Source organism: Penaeus vannamei, chromosome 41, assembly GCF_042767895.1.
Source record: "Penaeus vannamei isolate JL-2024 chromosome 41, ASM4276789v1, whole genome shotgun sequence".
In the NCBI taxonomy this organism is placed as follows: Eukaryota; Metazoa; Arthropoda; class Malacostraca; order Decapoda; family Penaeidae; genus Penaeus; species Penaeus vannamei.
The window spans coordinates 1,765,111-1,788,505 of record NC_091589.1 but is presented as its reverse complement, the minus strand read 5'-3'; the positions used below and the strand labels follow the sequence as shown (position 1 = coordinate 1,788,505).

General features: G+C 38.6%; 6 protein-coding genes across 6 annotated transcripts; 2 read left to right on the top strand and 4 right to left on the bottom strand.

The window, feature by feature from the left end:
* The first annotated feature begins 2,839 nt into the window (after nt 1-2,839).
* On the top strand, nt 2,840-6,872 carry LOC113826995 (histidine-rich glycoprotein). Its single transcript, XM_070117791.1, has 5 exons — nt 2,840-2,992; nt 3,105-3,713; nt 4,163-4,356; nt 6,007-6,085; nt 6,197-6,872. Exons 1-5 carry the CDS (start codon nt 2,840-2,842, stop codon nt 6,788-6,790), a joined length of 1,629 nt encoding a protein of 542 aa, XP_069973892.1. The 3' UTR covers nt 6,791-6,872.
* A 756-nt stretch (nt 6,873-7,628) lies between these two features.
* LOC138860372 (uncharacterized) lies at nt 7,629-9,455 on the top strand. The gene is made up of 3 exons (XM_070117790.1): nt 7,629-7,754; nt 8,468-8,653; nt 8,766-9,455. Exons 1-3 carry the CDS (start codon nt 7,629-7,631, stop codon nt 9,378-9,380), a joined length of 927 nt encoding a protein of 308 aa, XP_069973891.1. The 3' UTR covers nt 9,381-9,455.
* A 1,897-nt stretch (nt 9,456-11,352) lies between these two features.
* LOC138860415 (apidaecins type 73-like) lies at nt 11,353-12,175 on the bottom strand. Its single transcript, XM_070117926.1, has 2 exons — nt 12,134-12,175; nt 11,353-12,021 (listed from the first exon to the last, which is right to left on the bottom strand). Exons 1-2 carry the CDS (start codon nt 12,143-12,145, stop codon nt 11,428-11,430), a joined length of 606 nt encoding a protein of 201 aa, XP_069974027.1. The 5' UTR covers nt 12,146-12,175; the 3' UTR covers nt 11,353-11,427.
* Nucleotides 12,176-14,515: 2,340 nt separating this feature from the next.
* LOC138860371 (uncharacterized) lies at nt 14,516-15,314 on the bottom strand. The gene is made up of 2 exons (XM_070117789.1): nt 15,303-15,314; nt 14,516-15,190 (listed from the first exon to the last, which is right to left on the bottom strand). Exons 1-2 carry the CDS (start codon nt 15,312-15,314, stop codon nt 14,597-14,599), a joined length of 606 nt encoding a protein of 201 aa, XP_069973890.1. The 3' UTR covers nt 14,516-14,596.
* A 1,636-nt stretch (nt 15,315-16,950) lies between these two features.
* On the bottom strand, nt 16,951-18,833 carry LOC113813602 (uncharacterized). Its single transcript, XM_070117788.1, has 3 exons — nt 18,686-18,833; nt 17,758-17,936; nt 16,951-17,645 (listed from the first exon to the last, which is right to left on the bottom strand). Exons 1-3 carry the CDS (start codon nt 18,831-18,833, stop codon nt 17,037-17,039), a joined length of 936 nt encoding a protein of 311 aa, XP_069973889.1. The 3' UTR covers nt 16,951-17,036.
* A 1,246-nt stretch (nt 18,834-20,079) lies between these two features.
* On the bottom strand, nt 20,080-23,395 carry LOC138860370 (apidaecins type 73-like). Its single transcript, XM_070117787.1, has 3 exons — nt 23,384-23,395; nt 22,669-23,271; nt 20,080-20,744 (listed from the first exon to the last, which is right to left on the bottom strand). Exons 1-3 carry the CDS (start codon nt 23,393-23,395, stop codon nt 20,154-20,156), a joined length of 1,206 nt encoding a protein of 401 aa, XP_069973888.1. The 3' UTR covers nt 20,080-20,153.

Genomic DNA, 23,395 nt, shown 5'->3' with positions numbered 1-23,395 from the left:
CTGTAAACCTGTGGATCTGCCTATAATTAGCTATGACTATAATTATTATCTATTGATATATGTATGTATATGCACAGGTAATGAGCTGGACAAATGAAAAATATCTATTTTCACTTTTCTTAATAACTTTCACTCGCACACATGTAGAAAAAAAATCCTTCATTCAAGACACTGTTAGTCCCATGCCGAAGATAATGAAAAATAGTGACTAAGACACCTGACATTTCCTGTAGGCGGTTCTTCATCTCATGTGGGCGTGTCCTACTCAAAGCCAGTTTCTATTTTCGTACTGTGCTGTCTGCGTTTTGCCAAGGTCGTTTGAGTGAACAGGTATATAAGGAGACGGACGGATTGGCGGAGTCACATCGCCCTGTTCCGTCTCACCAATCCTGCAGAGATGAAGTACTTGGTGGGTAACATTTCAGTGTTCTTAATCTTCTGTGAACAGGAATAATGGCGTTTATTTTTATCGTGAATTGTTTCTAAAATGGATGTTTAATCTAACATTATGTACCTTCAGGTGTTTGTGCTTCTGGCGGCTGCCGCTTGCGCTTCTGAGGTGGAGAAGCGAGAGGCGGAGCCAAGTCGTGACTACAACTATGGTTATGGTCTCCATCACCATGCCTACTACCCTCGCACCTATCACCCCTACCACACCTACCACAAGAGGTCCGCCGAGCCTGAGGCCGAAGCCGAGCCCTCTTACGGTTCCTACCACTACCCAGGCTACTACCGTCCTTCTTCCTACAGCTACCACAACACTCCCTACGTCCACCACCACCACAAGAGGTCCGCCGAGCCTGAGGCCGAGGCAGAGCCCTCTTACCAAGCTTACTACCACCCCTATTCCTACGGTTACCAAGCACACCACTACATTCCCTCCGTCCACCACCACCACCACAAGAGGTCCGCTGACCCCGTTGCTGAGCCCGGCTACCACCCTGTGTACCCTCGTTACTACCACTCCTCCCACTACTTTCCCTACACTCACAGCCACTACAAGAGGTCTGCCGAGCCAGAAGCTGACGCAGGAGTCAGTTATGCTCACCACCACCAGTACCAACCCGCCCACTACCATGGACTTCACTATGGTTATGGCTACTAGGCTCACCACTAAGGCACTGGGGGTTTGTAATGATTTTGTCTATAAGTTTTATTTTGAAAAGTAATAAAGTCATCGAAAAAAGTTTCTAAATCAATCATGTTTCTGATTTATGAATCCTTATTACACAATTTATTAAGAAAAAGGAATAGATGTCCAAGACAAAACAACCATATCACATAAACGCACAACCATAGAAATACAACACAAACATACAACCGAATGACACAAACGACTTTAACAACGCAGCCTTACAGGAACCAAGCCACTCCACCCATTCACCCATCCTTCGGTCGAGAGCGAGAGTCAGCCCCATCCTTCAGTCGCCGGCCTCGTCAGCCGCAGCGCTGTCAGCATCGTCAGCGGACTGGAATCGCGAGGGGAAGTCGAGGTGCCAGTGCCATGTCCCATAAGCAGTGCCAGTACTCGGAAGTGATATTAAAGCTCAAATTTAATTTATAATTTATACAGAAAATGTTTAATCTTTTCAGGTTGAGTGAACATAGTGAAGGAGGGAAACAAACTTGGGAGCAGATATAAAGTAACTATAATCGTAAGGAAACTGAGAAGTTAGGAATTAATAATTAATAATTAATAACTGTAAATGAGTTTTATGCCATTGAAAATGTTTTTGCAGTTGTGACTGACTGTTTAGAAGAACAACCATCAAACCAATGAAATTACTCGAGGCAAGTCAAGCTGCACGTCGCACCCACCGAGTGTTTCCATCCACGAGGATTCATTTTGGAGATTGCCATGAAAGGAACGTCATGAAACACCCACTATTGGACCTGCAATTTGAACTGGCATTATCTGTAACTGTAGTTGAGAGAGAGAAAAAATAAATAAAAAATAAAAAGCGAATATACTACAAAGTTCAACTCAAATGGTGTTTCGGACTCACTGGACACGTTTCAGGGAGAACTAAAACATAATAAAACTGTGACTGTGTTTGAGAAGAACAAATAAACAGTCACTGATGCAATCGACCGAAGACTACATTTATGCACACATACATTCATTCATACTATGGATATGGATATATATATAGACATAGATATATTAATAAATGTATATATGCATACATATACATAAATGCACACACACACACACACAGACGCACAAACGCATAAATCTATATATATGTAATTTATATATTATGCATATACTCACATATACATATATTGCACACATTTACATATATATATATATATATATATATATATATATATATATATATATATACACACACACAGACACACACATATGTGTGCCCGCGTGTATGTATGGGAGTATATATGTGTGTATGTGTGATTATCTACATATTCATATATAAACGTATATACATACATCTATATACATATATAGGTATATATATATATATATATATATATATATATATATATATATATATATATATACATATTTACTCATATACCTACGCACACACCAATATACATACATATATATAATTTATACAAATATACATAATATATACATTCATATTTAAGAACATACAATGATACATATATACACAGAAAATATGCCTTCATACATACACAGGCACATAGATAAATCAAAAGATAAATGATTACACATATATACATGTATATATAAACATCCGCTGTACATTAGTCGACCTGCTTATCTACTTCAAGGAACTGTCAGTCGCATGCACGATATCAATGATGATCAATGACTTAGACACCAGGTGGTTCCTGGGGGCGGGTCCTTCACATGGCGTGGGCGTGTCCTATCCAAAGCCAATTTCTGACTTGTCGGCGGTCTGTCAAGGTCTTGCGTGTGAACAGGTATATAAGGAGTCGGACGCACTGCCGGAGTCACATCGCCCTGTTCCGTCTCACCAATCCTGCAGAGATGAAGTACTTGGTGAGTAAAAGTTCAATGTGTTCATTCCTTTGAGAACAGGATTAACGGGGCTTAGTTTGTATCGTGTTTGATTTTAGAAATGGACGTTTAATTCAGGATTGTGTACCTTCAGGTGTTTGTACTTCTGGCGGCTGCCGCTTGCGCTTCTGAGGTGGAGAAGCGAGAGGCGGAGCCAAGTCGTGGCTACAACTATGGTTATGGTCTCCATCACCATGCCTACTACCCCCGCACCTATCACCCCTCCCACACCTACCACAAGAGGTCCGCCGAGCCTGAGGCCGAAGCCGAGCCCTCTTACGGTTCCTACCACTACCCAGGCTACTACCGTCCCCATTCCTACGGCTACCACAACACTCCCTACGTCCACCACCACCACAAGAGGTCCGCCGAGCCTGAGGCCGAAGCAGAGCCCTCTTACCAAGCTCACTACCACCCCTATTCCTACGGTTACCAAGCACACCACTACATTCCTTCCGTCCACCACCACCACAAGAGGTCCGCTGACCCCGTTGCTGAGGCTGAAGCCAGCTACGCTCACAGGTCATACCACCCCGTCTATTACCCCTCCTACCACAACACGCCCTATTCTCACAGCCACCACAAGAGATCTGCCGAGCCAGAAGCTGATCCTGGTTTCGCCCATGGCCACCACCACCAGGCCGTGTACCGCCCCTACTACAGTGGAGCTCAATATGGGTACGGCTACCTCGCTCACCACCACTGAGACACTGGGAGACTATATGCCCTGAAGTTTTATTTTGAAATTTAATTGAAAAACAATAAAGTCAATCTAAATAGATTATGCCTATGATTTAAGAGTCCTGATTGTAAACTATCGAGAAAATGGAATAGATAAGCATATACTGATATAAAAGTGAATTATACAAACAACGAAATCACAAAAATAGCTAACTGTGACAGCCAGAAAGTACGTTCCTAAAGCTGGGTAACTGTAATATTAAATGAGCTGTACAGCAGTGTAATTATACTACTTGCAATTGCGGGAATGATCTTTATAAGCATATTATTGTAAATTACATCAAGCAAATATTACACTGATAAAATGAAAATCTAAAACTATATATAGATTCAGTAAACGTGTTACCTAAGGGTTGAGACTTTCACTGTACATCTGATATCTGTACAGTATGTAATGTGCATTTGCCTCAGGAAGAGACCGCCTGTCGGGCAAGGGTCGACCTCGGGGAGGCGAGCCCAAATTGCCGTCCTCGCATTGTGCAAGCAGCAGGTGCTATGCCGGTCTCACGGTTTCCACGGTGGTTGGACTCATGTTTCATGTTGGCTGTACCTCATAGTCCGGGGGAGGGACCTGTTGCGAAAGGCATAAAGACCTATATGTCTAGGCACATATATAAACACATCTATATATATGTATATATGTATGTATATATTTATATTTCATGTGTATATGTATGCATGTATATATATGTATATATTTATGTATATATGTATGTATATATGTATATATGTATATATGAATGTATATATATGTATGTGTATATATGTATATATTTATGTACATATATGTATGTGTATATATGTATGAATATATATATGTATATATATGTATATATGTATGTATATATATGTATATATGTATGTATACATATGTATATATGTATGTATATATATTTATATATGTAGGTATATATATGTACATATGTATGTATATGTGTATATATGCATGTATATATATGCATATATGTATGTACATATATATATATATATATGAATATATATGTATATATGTATGTACACATATGTATATATGTATCAATATATATGTATATATGCATGTATATATATATATATATATATATATATATATATATATATATATATACATGCATATACGTATATATATATATATATATATATATATATATATATATATATATATATATATATATATATATATATATGTGTGTGTGTGTGTGTGTGTGTGTGTGTGTGTGTGTGTGTGTGTGTGTGTGTGTGTGCGTGTGTGTATGTATGTATATATGTATAAAAATATACATGTATATATGTATGTATATATGTATATATGTATATATGTATGTATATATGTATACATGTATGTATATATGTATGTATATATGTATGTACATATGTATGTATATATGTATATATGTATGTTGTATGTATGTATATATACGCACACATATGCGTGGATATGCACACAAATATATATACAATTACACACATATATACACATTTGTATATATATACATATTCAGTATGCATAATTATATATATACTGTATATATGTATATGTATGTATATATACATGTATATATGTACATAAAGACATACACATACCTACATATATAATTGTATATATCTATATAAAATGTATATATATTCATATTCATACATTATGTTTACATCTATATCTATACACGCTGTATATGTATATATTTATATACATACGTATTACTGTTATTTTTCTACATTTGTTTTTCTTTTCAGTTATGTCTTTCTGAAGAAATTGTTTTTAATGGCCGAAGAATAATACAGTTACTCGAAGCTAACATATTAACAGAATGTTCATAACCGTGAAAATACACACACGAAGGGATATAAATGTATACATACATATCTCCACAATAAATACATTTATGTAAACATATGCATATGTGCATACATAAACTTGCATCCATATGCTGTAAACCTGTGGATATGCCTATAATTAGCTATAACTATAATTATTATCTATTGATATATGTATGCTTATGCACAGGTAATGAGCTGGACAAATGAAAAATATGTATTTTCATTTTTCTTTGTAACTTTCACTCGCACACATGTAGAAAAAAAATCCTTCATTCAAGACACTGTTAGTCCCATGCCGAAGATAATGAAGAATAGTGACTAAGACACCAGACATTTCCTGTGGGCGGTTCTTCATCTCATGTGGGCGTGTCCTACTCAAAGCCAGTTTCTATTTTCTTACTGTGCTGTCTGCGTTTTGTCAAGGTCGTTTGAGTGAACAGGTATATAAGGAGACGGACGGATTGGCGGAGTCACATCGCCCTGTTCCGTCTCACCAATCCTGCAGAGATGAAGTACTTGGTGGGTAACATTTCAGTGGTCTTAATCTTCTGTGAACAGGAATAATGGCGTTTATTTCTATCGTGAATGGTTTCTAAAATGGAAGTTTAATCTAACATTATGTACCTTCAGGTGTTTGTGCTTCTGGCGGCTGCCGCTTGCGCTTCTGAGGTGGAGAAGCGAGAGGCGGAGCCAAGTCGTGCCTACAACTATGGTTATGGTCTCCATCACCATGCCTACTACCCCCGTACCTATCACCCCTACCACACCTACCACAAGAGGTCCGCCGAGCCTGAGGCCGAAGCCGAGCCCTCTTACGGTTCCTACCACTACCCAGGCTACTACCGTCCCCATTCCTACGGCTACCACAACACGCCCTACGTCCACCACCACCACAAGAGGTCCGCCGAGCCTGAGGCCGAGGCAGAGCCCTCTTACCGAGCTTACTACCACCCCTTTTCCTACGGTTACCAAACACACCACTACATTCCTTCCGTCCACCACCACCACAAGAGGTCCGCTGACCCCGTTGCTGAGCCCGGCTTCCACCCTGTGTACCCTCGTTACTACCACTCCTCCCACTACTTTCCCTACACTCACAGCCACTACAAGAGGTCTGCCGAGCCAGAAGCTGACGCAGGAGTCAGTTATGCTCACCACCACCAGTACCATCCCACCCACTACCATGGACTTCACTATGGTTATGGCTACCAGGCTCACCACTAAGGCACTGGGGGTTTGTGCTGATTTTGTCTATAAGTTTTATTTTGAAAAGTAATAAAGAAATCGAAAAAAGTTTCCAAATCAATCATGTTTCTGATTTATGAATCCTTATTACACAATTTATTAAGAAAAAGGAATAGATGTCCAAGACAAAACAACCATATCACATAAACGCACAACCATAGAAATACAACACAAACATACATACGAATGACACAAACGACCTTAACAACGCAGCCTTACAGGAACCAAGCCACTCCACCCATTCACCCATCCTTCGGTCGAGAGCGAGAGTCAGCCCCATCCTTCAGTCGCCGGCCTCGTCAGCCGCAGTGCTGTCAGCATCGTCAGCTGACTGGAATCAGGGAGAACTAAAACATAATAAAAATAAAGAAACATACAGTGCTTGTGTCAGGGTATATATTGCTCTGCATCTGTATGGATCCTGTCGTCAGTATTTTAAAACGAAACTGGTTGCCAAAGAACCAAGAAAAAATATAGGGTATGGGAATCCTACAGTTAGAAAGATGATAATAACGATTATACAGTGTATATACATATATATGTGTGTTTGAGTGTGTGTGTGTGTGAGTGTGTGTGTATTGGGCAGTGCCACAACTCGTAAGTGGTGTTTTGATACGTTATTTATAAGAGAAAATTCTTTTCATTCATGTTAATGATTAAACATCTTAGTGGAAGAGAGAAGTGAACTTGGAAGCAGGCCTGAAATAACTCTAGTAAGAAAACTGAAATGTTAGCAATCGCACATTTGTAATTATTAGTTGTAATTGGTTGAGTTGTTTTTTAGTTGTGACTATTTAGAAGCATAATTATAGAATAAATGGAAATATTTGAGGCAAGCTATACGGCATCATATTTCGTCGCATCTCCCATTCGCCTCAAGTCACGAGATCTTACTCTGGAGACGACCACGAAGAGGAAGGTCATAACACCGACGGTTGTTCCTGTAATTGTAACCGGCGTTATCTGTGACTGCGTTTGGGAAGAACAAATGAACAGTCACTGAAGCAATCGGCCGAAGCCTCTGGAATCTGCTCGAACGCCTCTTGTCGGTTCCTGTAAATCTATTCCAGATAAAGTTTAAAGACTACATTTATGCTCAAATACATTCATTTATACTATGGATATGGATATATATAGACATAGATATATTAATAAATGTATATATGCATACATATACATAAATGCACACACACACACACACAAACGCACAAACGCATAAATCTATATATATATGTAATTTATATATTATACATATACTCACATATACATATATTGCACACATTTACATACACACACACACACACACACACACACATATGTGTGCCCGCGTGTATGTATGGGAGTATATGTGTGTATGTGTGATTATCTACATATTCATATATAAACGTATATACATACATCTATATACATATATAGGTGTATTTATATACATATTTACTCATATACCTACGCACACACCTATATACATATATATATACATATATACACAGAAAACATACATTCATACATACACAGGCACATAGATAAATCAAAAGATAAAGGATTACACTTTTATACATGTATATATAAACATGGGCTGTACATTAGTCGACCTGCTTATCTACTTCAAGGAACTGTCAGTCGCATGCACGATATCAATGATGATCAATGACTTAGACACCAGGTGGTTTCTGGGGGCGGGTCCTTCACAAGACGTGGGCGTGTCCTATCCAAAGCCAATTTCTGACTCGTCGGCGGTCTGTCAAGGTCTTGCGTGTGAACAAGTATATAAGGAGTCCGACGCACTGCCGGAGTCACATCGCCCTGTTCCGTCTCACCAATCCTGCAGAGATGAAGTACTTGGTGAGTAAAATTTCAGTGTGTCCATTCCTTTGAGAACAGGATTAACGGGGCTTATTTTGTATCGTGATTGATTTTAGAAATGGACGTTTAATTCAGGATTGTGTACCTTCAGGTGTTTGTACTTCTGGCGGCTGCCGCTTGCGCTTCTGAGGTGGAGAAGCGAGAGGCGGAGCCAAGTCGTGACTACAACTATGGTTATGGTCTCCATCACCATGCCTACTACCCCCGCACCTACTATCACCCCTACCACACCTACCACAAGAGGTCCGCCGAGCCTGAGGCCGAAGCCGAGCCCTCTTACGGTTCCTACCACTACCCAGGCTACTACCGTCCCCATTCCTACGGCTACCACAACACTCCCTACGTCCACCACCACCACAAGAGGTCCGCCGAGCCTGAGGCCGAGGCAGAGCCCTCTTACCAAGCTTACTACCACCCCTATTCCTACGGTTACCAAACACACCACTACATTCCCTCCGTCCACCACCACCACAAGAGGTCCGCTGACCCCGTTGCTGAGGCTGAAGCCAGCTACGCTCACAGGTCATACCACCCCGTCTATTACCCCTCCTACCACTACACACCCTATTCTCACAGCCACCACAAGAGATCTGCCGAGCCAGAAGCTGATCCTGGTTTCGCCTATGGCCACCACCACCAGGCCGTGTACCGCCCCTACCACAGTGGAGCCCACTATGGGTACGGCTACCTCGCTCACCACCACTGAGACACTGGGAGACTATATGCCCTGAAGTTCTATTTTGAAATTTAATTGAAAAACAATAAAGTCAATCTAAATAAATTATGTCTATGATTTAAGAGTCCTGATTGTAAACTATCGAGAAAATGGAGTAGATAAGCATATACTGATATATAAGTGAATTATACAAACAACGAAATCACAAAAAAAGCTAACTGTGACAGCCTGAAAACACGTTACTAAAGCTGGGTAACTGTAATATTAAATGAGCTGTACAGTAGTTGAATTATAATACTTGCAATTGCGGGAATGATTTTTATGAGCATATTATTGTAAATTACATCAAGCAAATATTACACTGATAAAATGAAAATCTAAAACTATATATAGATTCAGTAAACGTGTTACCTAAGGGTTGAGACTTTCACTGTACATCTGATATCTGTACAGTATGTAATATGCATTTGCCTTAGGAAGAGACCGCTTGTCGGGCAAGGGTCGACCTCGGGGAGGCGAGCCCAAATTGCCGTCCTCGTATTGTGCAAGCAGCAGGTGCTATGCCGGTCTCACGGTTTCCACGGTGGTTGGACTCATGTTTCTGTTGGCTGTACCCCATGGTCCGGGGGAAGGACCTGTTGCGAAAGGCGTAAAGACCTACATATATGTATATATATGTATATATGTATGTGCATATATGTATGTATAAATATGTGTATATGCATGTATATATGTAGATATGTATATATATATATATATATTCATATATGTATGTACATATGTATATATATGTATATATGTATGTATATGTGTATATATGTATATATATATATATATTTATATATGTATTTAGATATATATACCTATGTATATATATGTATGTACATGTATGTATATATGAATGTATATGGGCATATATGTATATATATATATATATATATATATATATATATATATATATATATATATATATATATATATGTTTACATAAATGTATTTATTATGGAGATATATGTGTATATTTTTTTATCCCTTCGTGTGTGTGTATTTTCATGGTTATGAACATTCTGTTAATTTGTTAGCTCATATTAGCTGTATTATTCTTGGGCCATTAAAAGCTATTTTTTTTAGAAAGACATAACTAAAGAGAAAACCAAATGTAGAAAAATAACAGTAACAGGTATATATATATATATATATATATATATATATATATATATATATATATATATATATATATATGTAAATATACTCTATATATACAGCTTGTATAAATATGAATGTAAACATAATGTATGAATAAGAATATATATACATTGTAGATAGATATATACATGTATACATATAGGAGTGTGTATGTCTATATGTACATACATACATGTACATATACATACATATACATATATACAATATAAATATAATTATGCATACTGAATATATATATATATATATATATATATATATATATATATATATATATATATATATATATATATATGTATGTTTGTATGTATGTATATGTGTGTACATATGTGTTTATATATGTGTAGTCTTAATCACTTCGGTAGATAAATTGAAGCTCTTAGGTGTAACCGTTGATTCAAAGCTTACATTTGAATTGCATGTTAGGAATATGGCCCGGGCAATTTCATCAAAGTTAGGCATCATTCGCAAGTGCAAGAAAATCAATGAAGATGACAACATTACACGTAGGTGCTTCTTTTCTTTTATTCTGCCTCATTTTGAGTATTGTTTTTCTGTGTGGTTATCTGCTGCAGACTTACACTTAAGACTGCTTGATCGTTTTTTTAAATTCCATTCAACTACTGTACAGCTCATTTCATATTACAGTTACCCAGCTTTAGTAACGTGTTTTCAGGCTGTCACAGTTAGCTTTTTTTGTGACTTCGCTGTTTGTATAATTCACTTATATATCAGTATATGCTTATCTACTCCATTTTCTCTATAGTTTACAATCAGGATTCTTAAATCATAGACTTAATTTATTTAGATTGACTTTATTGTTTTCAAATTAAATTTCATAAAAGAACTTCAGGGCATATAGTCTCCCAATGTCTCAGTGGTGGTGAGCGCGGTAACTGTACCCATAGTGGGCTCCACTGTGGTAGGGGCGGTACACGGACTGGTGGTGGCCATAGGCGAAACCAGGATCAGCTTCTGGCTCGGCAGATCTCTTGTGGTGGCTGTGAGAATAGGGTGTGTAGTGGTAGGAGGGGTAATAGACGGGGTGGTATGACCTGTGAGCGTAGCTGGCTTCAGCCTCAGCAACGGGGTCAGCGGACCTCTTGTGGTGGTGGTGGACGGAGGGAATGTAGTGGTGTGCTTGGTAACCGTAGGAATAGGGGTGGTAGTAAGCTTGGTAAGAGGGCTCTGCCTCGGCCTCAGGCTCGGCGGACCTCTTGTGGTGGTGGTGGACGTAGGGAGTGTTGTGGTAGCCGGAGGAATAGGGACGGTAGTAGCCTGGGTAGTGGTAGGAGCCGTAAGAGGGCTCGGCTTCGGCCTCAGGCTCGGCGGACCTCTTGTGGTAGGTGTGGTAGGGATGATAGATGTGGTGGTGGTGACCATAACCATAGTTGTAGCCACGACTTGGCTCCGCCTCTCGCTTCTCCACCTCAGAAGCGCAAGCGGCAGCCGCCAGGAGTACAAACACCTGAAGGTACACAATCCTGAATTAAACATCCATTTCTAAAATCAACCACGATACAAAATAAGCCCCGTTAATCCTGTTCTCAAAGGAATGGACACACTGAAATTTTACTCACCAAGTACTTCATCTCTGCAGGATTGGTGAGACGGAACAGGGCGATGTGACTCCGGCAGTGCGTCGGACTCCTTATATACTTGTTCACACGCAAGACCTTGACAGACCGCCGACGAGTCAGAAATTGGCTTTGGATAGGACACGCCCACGTCTTGTGAAGGACCCGCCCCCAGAAACCACCTGGTGTCTAAGTCATTGATCATCATTGATATCGTGCATGCGACTGACAGTTCCTTGAAGTAGATAAGCAGGTCGACTAATGTACAGCGGATGTTTATATATACATGTATATATGTGTAATCCTTTATCTTTTGATTTCTCTATGTGCCTGTGTATGTATGAATGTATGTTTTCTGTGTATATATGTATCACTGTATGTCCTTAAATATGAATGTATATATAATATATGTTTGTATAAATTATACATATATGTATGTATATAGGAGTGTGTGCGTAGGTATATGAGTGAGTAAATATGTATATATATACATCTACGTATGTATATAGATGTATGTATATACGATTATATATGAATATGTAGATAATCACACATACACACATATATACTCACATACACACCCGCGCGCACACATGTATGTGTGTATATATGTGTGTGTGTGTGTGTGTGTGTGTGTGTGTGTGTGTGTAAATGTGTGCAATATATGTGTATGTGATTATATGTATCATATATAAATTACATATTCTATAGATCTGTGCGTTAGTGTGTGTGTGTGTGCATTTATGTATATGTATGCATATATACATTTATTAATATATCTATGTCTATATATATATATATCCATATCCATAGTATTAATGAATGTATTTGAGCATAAATGTCGTCTTTAAACTTTATCTGGAATAGATTTACAGGAACCGACAAGAGGCGTTCGAGCAGATTCCAGTGGCTTCGGTCGATTGCATCAGTGACTGTTCATTTGTTCTTCTCAAACACAGTCGCAGATAACGCCGGTTACAATTACAGGAACAACCGTCGGTGTTATGACCTTTCTCTTCATGGTCGTCTCCAGAAGAAAATCTCGTGACTTGAGGCGAATGGGAGATGCGACGAAATATGATGCCGTATAGCTTGCCTCAAATACTTCCATTTATTCTATAATTATGCTTCTAAACAGTCACAACTAAAAAACAACTCAACCAATTACAACTAATAATTACAAATGTGTTATTGCTAACATTTCAGATTTTTTACTAGAGTTATTTCAGGCCTGCTTCCAAGTTCACTTCTCTCTTCCACTAAGATGTTTAATCATTAACATAAAAAATGAAAAGAATTTTCTCTTATAAATAATGTATCAAAACACCACTTACGAGTTGTGGCACTGTTCACCACACACACACATACATATATGTATATACACTGTATAATCATTATTATCATTTTTCTATCTGTAGGATTCCCATACTCGATATTTTTTCTTGGTTCTTTGGCAACCAGTTTCGTTTTAAAATACTGACGACAGGAACCATACAGATGCAGAGCAATATATACCCTGACACAAGCACCGTATGTTTCTTTATTTTGATTATGTTTTAGTTCTCCCTGAAACGTGTCCAGTGAGTCTGAAACACCATTTAAGTTGAACTTTGTAGTATATTCGCTTTCTTTTTCTTCTTTTTTTTTTCTTTTTTCTCAACTACAGTTCCAGATAATGCCAGTTCAAATTGCAGGTCCAATAGTCGGTGTTTCATGACGTTCCTTTCATGGCAATCTCCAAAATGAATCCTCGTGGCTGGAAACACTCGGTGGGTGCGACGTGCAGCTTGACTTGCCTCGAGTAATTTCATTGGTTTGATGGTTGTTCTTCTAAACAGTCAGTCACAACTGCAAAAACATTTTCAATGGCATAAAACTCATTTACAGTTATTAATCACAAATGTGTAATTCCTAACTCCTCAGTTTCCTTACGATTATAGTTACTTTAGATCTGCTCCCAAGTTTGCTTCCCTCCTTCACTATGTTCACTCGACCTGAAGAGATTAAACATTTTCTGTATGAATTATATATTAAATTTGAGCTTTAATATCACTTCCGAGTACTGGCACTGCTTATGGGACATGGCACTGGCACCTCGACTTCCTCTGGCGATTCCAGTGAGCTGACGATGCTGACAGCGCTGCGGCTGACGAGGCCGGCGACTGAAGGATGGGGCTGACTCTCGCTTTCGACCGAAGGATGGGTGAATGGGTGGAGTGGCTTGGTTCCTGTAAGGCTGCGTTGTTAAGGTCGTTTGTGTCATTCGGTTGTATGTTTGTGTTGTATTTCTATGGTTGTGCGTTTATGTGATATGGTTGTTTTGTCTTGGACATCTATTCCTTTTTCTTAATAAATTGTGTAATAAGGATTCGTAAATCAGAAACATGATTTAGAAACTTTTTTCGATTTCTTTATTACTTTTCAAAATACAACTTATACAGAAAATCAGCACAAACCCCCAGTGCCTTAGTGGTGAGCCTGGTAGCCATAACCATAGTGAAGTCCATGGTAGTGGGTGGGATGGTACTGGTGGTGGTGAGCATAACTGACTCCTGCGTCAGCTTCTGGCTCGGCAGACCTCTTGTAGTGGCTGTGAGTGTAGGGAAAGTAGTGGGAGGAGTGGTAGTAACGAGGGTACACAGGGTGGTAGCCGGGCTCAGCAACGGGGTCAGCGGACCTCTTGTGGTGGTGGTTGACGGAGGGAGTGTAGTGGTGTGTTTGGTAACCGTAGGAATAGGGGTGGTAGTAAGCTTGGTAAGAGGGCTCTGCCTCGGCCTCAGGCTCGGCGGACCTCTTGTGGTGGTGGTGGACGTAGGGAGTGTTGTGGTAGCCGTAGGAATGGGGACGGTAGTAGCCTGGGTAGTGGTAGGAACCGTAAGAGGGCTCGGCTTCGGCCTCAGGCTCGGCGGACCTCTTGTGGTAGGTGTGGTAGGGGTGATAGGTGCGGGGGTAGTAGGCATGGTGATGGAGACCATAACCATAGTTGTAGGCACGACTTGGCTCCGCCTCTCGCTTCTCCACCTCAGAAGCGCAAGCGGCAGCCGCCAGGAGTACAAACACCTGAAGGTACATAATGTTAGATTAAACATCCATTTTAGAAACCATTCATGACACAAAATAAACGCCATTATTCCTGTTCACAGAAGATTAAGACCACTGAAATGTTACCTACCAAGTACTTCATCTCTGCAGGATTGGTGAGACGGAACAGGGCGATGTGACTCCGCCAATCCGTCCGTCTCCTTATATACCTGTTCACTCAAACGACCTTGGCAAAACGCAGACAGCACAGTACGAAAATAGAAACTGGCTTTGAGTAGGACACGCCCACATGAGATGAAGAACCGCCCACAGGAAATATCAGGTGTCTTAGTCACTATTCTTTATTATCTTCGGCATGGGACTAACAGTGTCTTGAATGAAGGATTTTTTTCTACATGTGTGCGAGTGAAAGTTATAAAGAAAAATTAAAATGCATATTTTTCATTTGTCCAGCTCATTACCTGTGAATAAGCATACATATATCAAAAGATAATAATTATAGTTATAGCTAATTATAGGCAGAACAACAGGTTTACAGCATATGGGTGCCTGTTTATGTATGCACATATGCATATGTTTACATAAATGTATTTATTATGGTTATATATGTGCATACATTTATGCCCCTTCGTGTGTGTGTATTTTCATGGTTATGAACATTCTGTTAATATATCAGCTTCCAGTAACTGTATTTTCCTTGGGCCATTACATTTTTTTTTCAGAAAGATATAACAGTAACAGGTATATATATATATATATATATATATATATATATATATATATATATATATATATATATATATATATATACAGCTTGTATAAATATGAATGTAAACATAGTGTATGAATACGAATATATATATATATATATATATATATATATATATATATATATATATATATATATATATATTGTATATAGATATATACATATAAGTGTGTGTATGTCTGTATGTACATACATATATCTATATATACATACATATACATATATACAGTATATATATAATTATGCATACTGAATATGTATATATGTATGTATACATATGTGCATGTATATGTATACATATATGTATATATGTGTGTGTGTATATGTATATATATTTGTGTGTATATGTACATGTGTGTGCGTATATTCATACATATATAAACATATACATACATATATACATATATACATACATATATACATACATGTATACATACATATATACATATATATACATACATATATACATATATTTTTACATACATATATACATATATATTTACATACATATATACATATATATACAAGCATATATACATATATATTTACGTATATATATATCTATATATATGAATAAATATATACATACTTATATACATATATATTAATACGTATGTACATGTATATACATATATATATATACATATACATATATATACATACATGTATACATATATATACATATGATGCACAGTGAGAGAATGTCATAAATCTATTGTTTATTGTATCTATATATACTTATGGATATTCATTATATCAGTGTAATATTTGCATGATATAATTTGCAATTTTATGTTTATGAAAATCAGTCCCGCAATTACATGTAGTATCATTCAACTGTACAGCTCATTTAATATCACAGTTTCCAAGCTTTTGTAGCGTTTTCTGGCTGTTACAGTTAGCTATGTTTGTGATTTAGTTGTTTATATAATTCACTTACATATCAGTATGTTTATCCATTCCATTTTCTCGAGGGTTTACAATCAGGATTCTTAAATCAAAGATATAATTATTTTGGATTGACTTTATTGCTTTTAAATTAAATTTCGAGATGAAACTCTCAGACAAGGTCAGGGCATATAAACCTCTTGTGCCTTAGTGGTGGTGGGCGCGGTAACCGTACCCATATTGAGCTCCACTGTGGTAGGGGCGGTACACGGCCTGGTGGTAGCCATGGGCGAAACCAGGATCAGCTTCTGGCTCGGCAGATCTCTTGTGGTGGCTGTGGGAATAGGGTGTGTAGTGGTAGGAGGGGTAATAGACGGGGTGGTATGACCTGTGACCGTAGCTGGCTTCAGCCTCAGCAACGGGATCAGCGGACCTCTTGTGGTGGTGGTGGACGGAAGGAATGTAGTGGTGTGTTTGGTAACCGTAGGAATAGGGGTGGTAGTAAGCTTGGTAAGAGGGCTCTGCCTCGGCCTCAGGCTCGGCGGACCTCTTGTGGTGGTGGTGGACGTAGGGAGTGTTGTGGTAGCCGTAGGAATGGGGACGGTAGTAGCCTGGGTAGTGGTAGGAACCGTAAGAGGGCTCGGCTTCGGCCTCAGGCTCGGCGGACCTCTTGTGGTAGGTGTGGTAGGGGTGATAGGTGCGGGGGTAGTAGGCATGGTGATGGAGACCATAACCATAGTTGTAGCCACGACTTGGCTCCGCCTCTCGCTTCTCCACCTCAGAAGCGCAAGCGGCAGCCGCAAGGAGTACAAACACCTGAAGGTACACAATCCTGAATTAAACATCCATTTCTAAAATCAACCACGATACAAAATAAGCCCCGTTAATCCTGTTCTCAAAGGAATGAACACATTGAACTTTTACTCACCAAGTACTTCATCTCTGCAGGATTGGTGAGACGGAACAGGGCGATGTGACTCCGGCAGTGCGTCCGACTCCTTATATACCTGTTCACACGCAAGACCTTGACAGACCGCCGACAAGTCAGAAATTGGCTTTGGATAGGACACGCCCACGTCATGTGAAGGACCCGCCCCCAGGAACTAACTGGTGTCAAAGTCATTGATCATCATTGATATCGTGCATGCGACTGACAGTTCCGTGAAGTAGATAAGCAGGTCGACTAATGTACAGCGGATGTTTATATATACATGTATATATGTGTAATCCTTTATCTTTTGATTTCTCTATGTGCCTGTGTATGTATGAATGTATGTTTTCTGTGTATATATGTATCATTGTATGTTCTTAAATATGAATGTACATGTTATGTATGTTTGTATAAACTATACATATATGTATGTATATAGGAGTGTGTGCGTAGGTATATGAGTGAGTAAATATGTATATATATACATCTATATATGTATATAGATGTATGTATATACGTTTATATATGAATATGTAGATAATCACACATACTCACATACACACCCGCGCGCACACATGTGTATGTGTGTATATATATGTGTGTGTGTGTGTGTAAATGTGTGTAATATATGTGTATGTGATTATATGTATTATATATAAATTACATATTCTATAGATCTGTGCGTTTGTGTGTGTGTGTGTGTGTGCATTTATTTATATATGTGCATATATACATTTATTAATATATCTATGTCTATATATATCCATATCCATAGTATGAATGAATGTATTTGAGCATAAATGTAGTCTTTAAACTTTATCTGGAATAAATTTACAGGAACCGACAAGATGCGTTCGAGCAGATTCCAATGGCTTCGTTCGATTGCATCAGTGACTGTTCATTTGTTCTTCTCAAACGCAGTCACAGATAACGTCGGTTACAATTACAGGAACAACCGTCGGTGTTATGACCTTCCTCTTCATGGTCGTCTCCAGAAGAATATCTCGTGACTTGAGGCGAATGGGAGATGCGACGAAATATGATGCCGTATAGCTTGCCTCAAATATTTCCATTTATTCTATAATTTTGCTTCTAAATAGTCACAACTAAACCAATTATTAATAATTACAAATGTGTGATTGCTAACATTTCCGTTTTCTTACTAGAGTTATTTCAGGCCTGCTTCCAAGTTCACTTCTCTCTTCCACTAAGATGTTTAATCATTAACATGAAAAATGAAAAGAATTTTCTCTTATAAATAACGTATCAAAACACCACTTACGAGTTTTGGCACTGCTCGACACACACACACACACTCACACACACACACATATATGTATATATACTGTATAATCGTTATTATCATCTTTCTATCTGTAGGATTCCCATACCCTACATTTTTTCTTGGTTATTTGGCAACCAGTTTCGTTTTAAAATACTGACGACAGGAACCATACAGATGCAGAGCAATATATACCCTGACACAAGCACCGTATGTTTCTTTATTTTTATTATGTTTTAGTTCTCCCTGAAACGTGTCCAGTGAGTCCGAAACACCATTTGAGTTGATCTTTGTAGTATATTCGCTTTCTTTTTCTTCTTTTTTTTCTTTTTTCTCAACTACAGTTACAGATAATGCCAGTTCAAATTGCAGGTCCAATAGTCGGTGTTTCATGACGTTCCTTTCATGGTAATCTCCAAAATGAATCCTCGTGGCTGGAAACACTCGGTGGGTGCGACGTGCAGCTTGACTTGCCTCGAGTAATTTCATCGGTTAGATGGTTGTTCTTCTAGACAGTCAGTCACAACTGCAAAAACATTTTCAATGGCATAAAATTCATTTATAGTTATTAATTACAAATGTGTAATTCCTAACTACTAGGTTTCCTTACGATTATAGTTACTTTAGATCTGCTCCTTCACTATGTTCACTCAACTTGAAAAGATTAATTTTCTGTATAAATTATAAATTAAATTTGAGCTTTAATATCACTTCCGAGTATTGGCACTGCTTATGGGACATGGCACTGGCACCTCGACTTCCTCTCGCGACGATGCTGACAGCGCTGCGGCTGACGAGGCCGGCGACTGAAGGATGGGGCTGACTCTCGCTCTCGACCGAAGGATGGGTGAATGGGTGGAGTGGCTTGGTTCCTGTAAGGCTGCGTTGTTAAGGTCGTTTGTGTCATTCGGATGTATGTTTGTGTTGTATTTCTATGGTTGTGCGTTTATGTGATATGGTTGTTTTTTCTTGGACATCTATTCCTTTTTCTTAATAAAATTGTGTAATAAGGATTCATAAATCAGAAACAAGATTTAGAAACTTTTTTCGATTTCTTTATTACTTTTCAAAATAAAACTTATAGATAAAATCAGCACAAACCCCCAGTGCCTTAGTGGTGAGCCTGGTAGCCATAACCATAGTGAAGTCCATGGTAGTGGGCGGGATGGTACTGGTGGTGGTGAGCATAACTGACTCCTGCGTCAGCTTCTGGCTCGGCAGACCTCTTGTAGTGGCTGTGAGTGTAGGGAAAGTAGTGGGAGTGGTAGTAACGAGGGTACACAGGGTGGAAGCCGGGCTCAGCAACGGGGTCAGCGGACCTCTTGTGGTGGTGGTGGACGGAGGGAATGTAGTGGTGTGTTTGGTAACCGTAGGAATAGGGGTGGTAGTAAGCTCGGTAAGAGGGCTCTGCCTCGGCCTCAGGCTCGGCGGACCTCTTGTGGTGGTGGTGGACGTAGGGAGTGTTGTGGTAGCCGTAGGAATGGGGACGGTAGTAGCCTGGGTAGTGGTAGGAACCGTAAGAGGGCTCGGCTTCGGCCTCAGGCTCGGCGGACCTCTTGTGGTAGGTGTGGTAGGGGTGATAGGTGCGGGGGTAGTAGGCATGGTGATGGAGACCATAACCATAGTTGTAGGCACGACTTGGCTCCGCCTCTCGCTTCTCCACCTCAGAAGCGCAAGCGGCAGCCGCCAGAAGCACAAACACCTGAAGGTACATAATGTTAGATTAAACATCCATTTTAGAAACCATTCACGATAAAAATAAACGCCATTATTCCTGTTCACAGAAGATTAAGACCACTGAAATGTTACCCACCAAGTACTTCATCTCTGCAGGATTGGTGAGACGGAACAGGGCGATGTGACTCCGCCAATCCGTCCGTCTCCTTATATACCTGTTCACTCAAACGACCTTGGCAAAACGCAGACAGCACAGTACGAAAATAGAAACTGCCTTTGAGTAGGACACGCCCACATGAGATGAAGAACCGCCCACAGGAAATGTCTGGTATCTTAGTCACTATTATTCATTATCTTCGGCATGGGACTAACAGTGTCTTGAATGAAGGATTTTTTTCTACATGTGTGCGAGTGAAAGTTACAAAGAAAAATGAAAATACATATTTGTCATTTGTCCAGCACACTACCTGTGCATAAGCATACATATATTAATAGATAATAATTATAGTTATAGCTAATTATAGGCAGATCCACAGGTTTACAGCATATGGGTGCCTGTTTATGTATGCACATATGCATATGTTTACATAAATGTATTTATTATGGTTATATATGTGCATACATTTATGCCCCTTCGAGTGTGTGTATTTTCATGGTTATGAACATTCTGTTAATATGTTAGCTTCCAGTAACTGTTTTTTCTTGGGCCATCACATTTTTTTTTTTTTTTTTTTTTTTTTTTTAGAAATATATAACAGTAACAGCTATGTATATATATATATATATATATATATATATATATATATATATATATATATATACATATACTCTATATATACAGCTTGTATAAATGTAAATGTAAACATAGTGTATGAATACGAATATATATCCATTGTATATAAATATATACATATATACATATAGGTGTGTGTATGTCTGTATGTACATACATACATGTATATATACATACATATACATATATACAGTATATATATAATTATGCATACTGAATATGTATATATATGTATACATATGTGTATATATGTGTGTGTATATGTATATATATTTGTGTGTATATATATGTACATGTGTGTGCGTATATTTATACATATATAAACAAATACATACATATATACATATAAATACATATATACATATATACATACATATATACATATACATACATATATACATATATACATACATATATACATACATATATACATACATATATACATACATATATACATACATATATATACTTACATGTATACATATATACATACATATATGCATATATATTTATATACATATATACATATATATTCATATACATATTCATATGTACATGCATATATGCACAAAAATTTACGTATATATGTATATGAATACATATATACATACTTATATACATATATATATATACATACGTATGTACATGTATATACATATATATACATACGTATGTACATGTATATACATATATATATATACGTATGTACATGTATATACATATATATACATATATATACATATGATGCACAGTGAGAGAACGTCTAAAATCTATTGTTTATTGTATCTATATATACTTATGGATATTCATTATATCAGTGTAATATTTGCATGATATAATTTGCAATTTTATGCTTATGGAAATCAGTCCCGCAATTACAAGAAGTATCATTCAACTGTACAGCTCATTTAATATCACAGTTTCCCAGCTTTTGTAGCGTTTTCTGGCTGTTACAGTTAGCTATTTTTGTGATTTAGTTGTTTATATAATTCACTTACATATCAGTATGTTTATCCATTCCATTTTCTCGATGGTTTACAATCAGGATTCTTAAATCAAAGATATAATTAATTTGGATTGACTTTATTGTTTTTAAATTAAATTTCGAGATGAAACTCTCAGACAAGGTCAGGGCATATAAACCTCTTGTGCCTTAGTGGTGGTGGGCGCGGTAACCGTACCCATATTGAGCTCCACTGTGGTAGGGGCGGTACACGGCCTGGTGGTAGCCATGGGCGAAACCAGGATCAGCTTCTGGCTCGGCAGATCTCTTGTGGTGGCTGTGAGAATAGGGTGTGTAGTGGTAGGAGGGGTAATAGACGGGGTGGTATGACCTGTGACCGTAGCTGGCTTCAGCCTCAGCAACGGGGTCAGCGGACCTCTTGTGATGGTGGACGGAAGGAATGTAGTGGTGTGTTTGGTAACCGTAGGAATAGGGGTGGTAGTAAGCTCGGTAAGAGGGCTCTACCTCGGCCTCAGGCTCGGCGGACCTCTTGTGGTGGTGGTGGACGTAGGGAGTGTTGTGGTAGCCGTAGGAATAGGGGCGGTAGTAGCCTGGGTAGTGGTAGGAACCGTAAGAGGGCTCGGCTTCGGCCTCAGGCTCGGCGGACCTCTTGTGGTAGGTGTGGTAGGGGTGATAGGTGCGGGGGTAGTAGGCATGGTGATGGACACTATAACCATAGTTGTAGGCACGACTTGGCTCCGCCTCTCGCTTCTCCACCTCAGAAGCGCAAGCGGCAGCCGCCAGAACCACAAACACCTGAAGGTACATAATGTTAGATTACACATCCATTTTAGAAATTATTCATGACACAAAATAAACGCCATTATTCCTGTTCACAGAAGATTAAGACCACTGAAATGTTACCCACCAAGTACTTCAT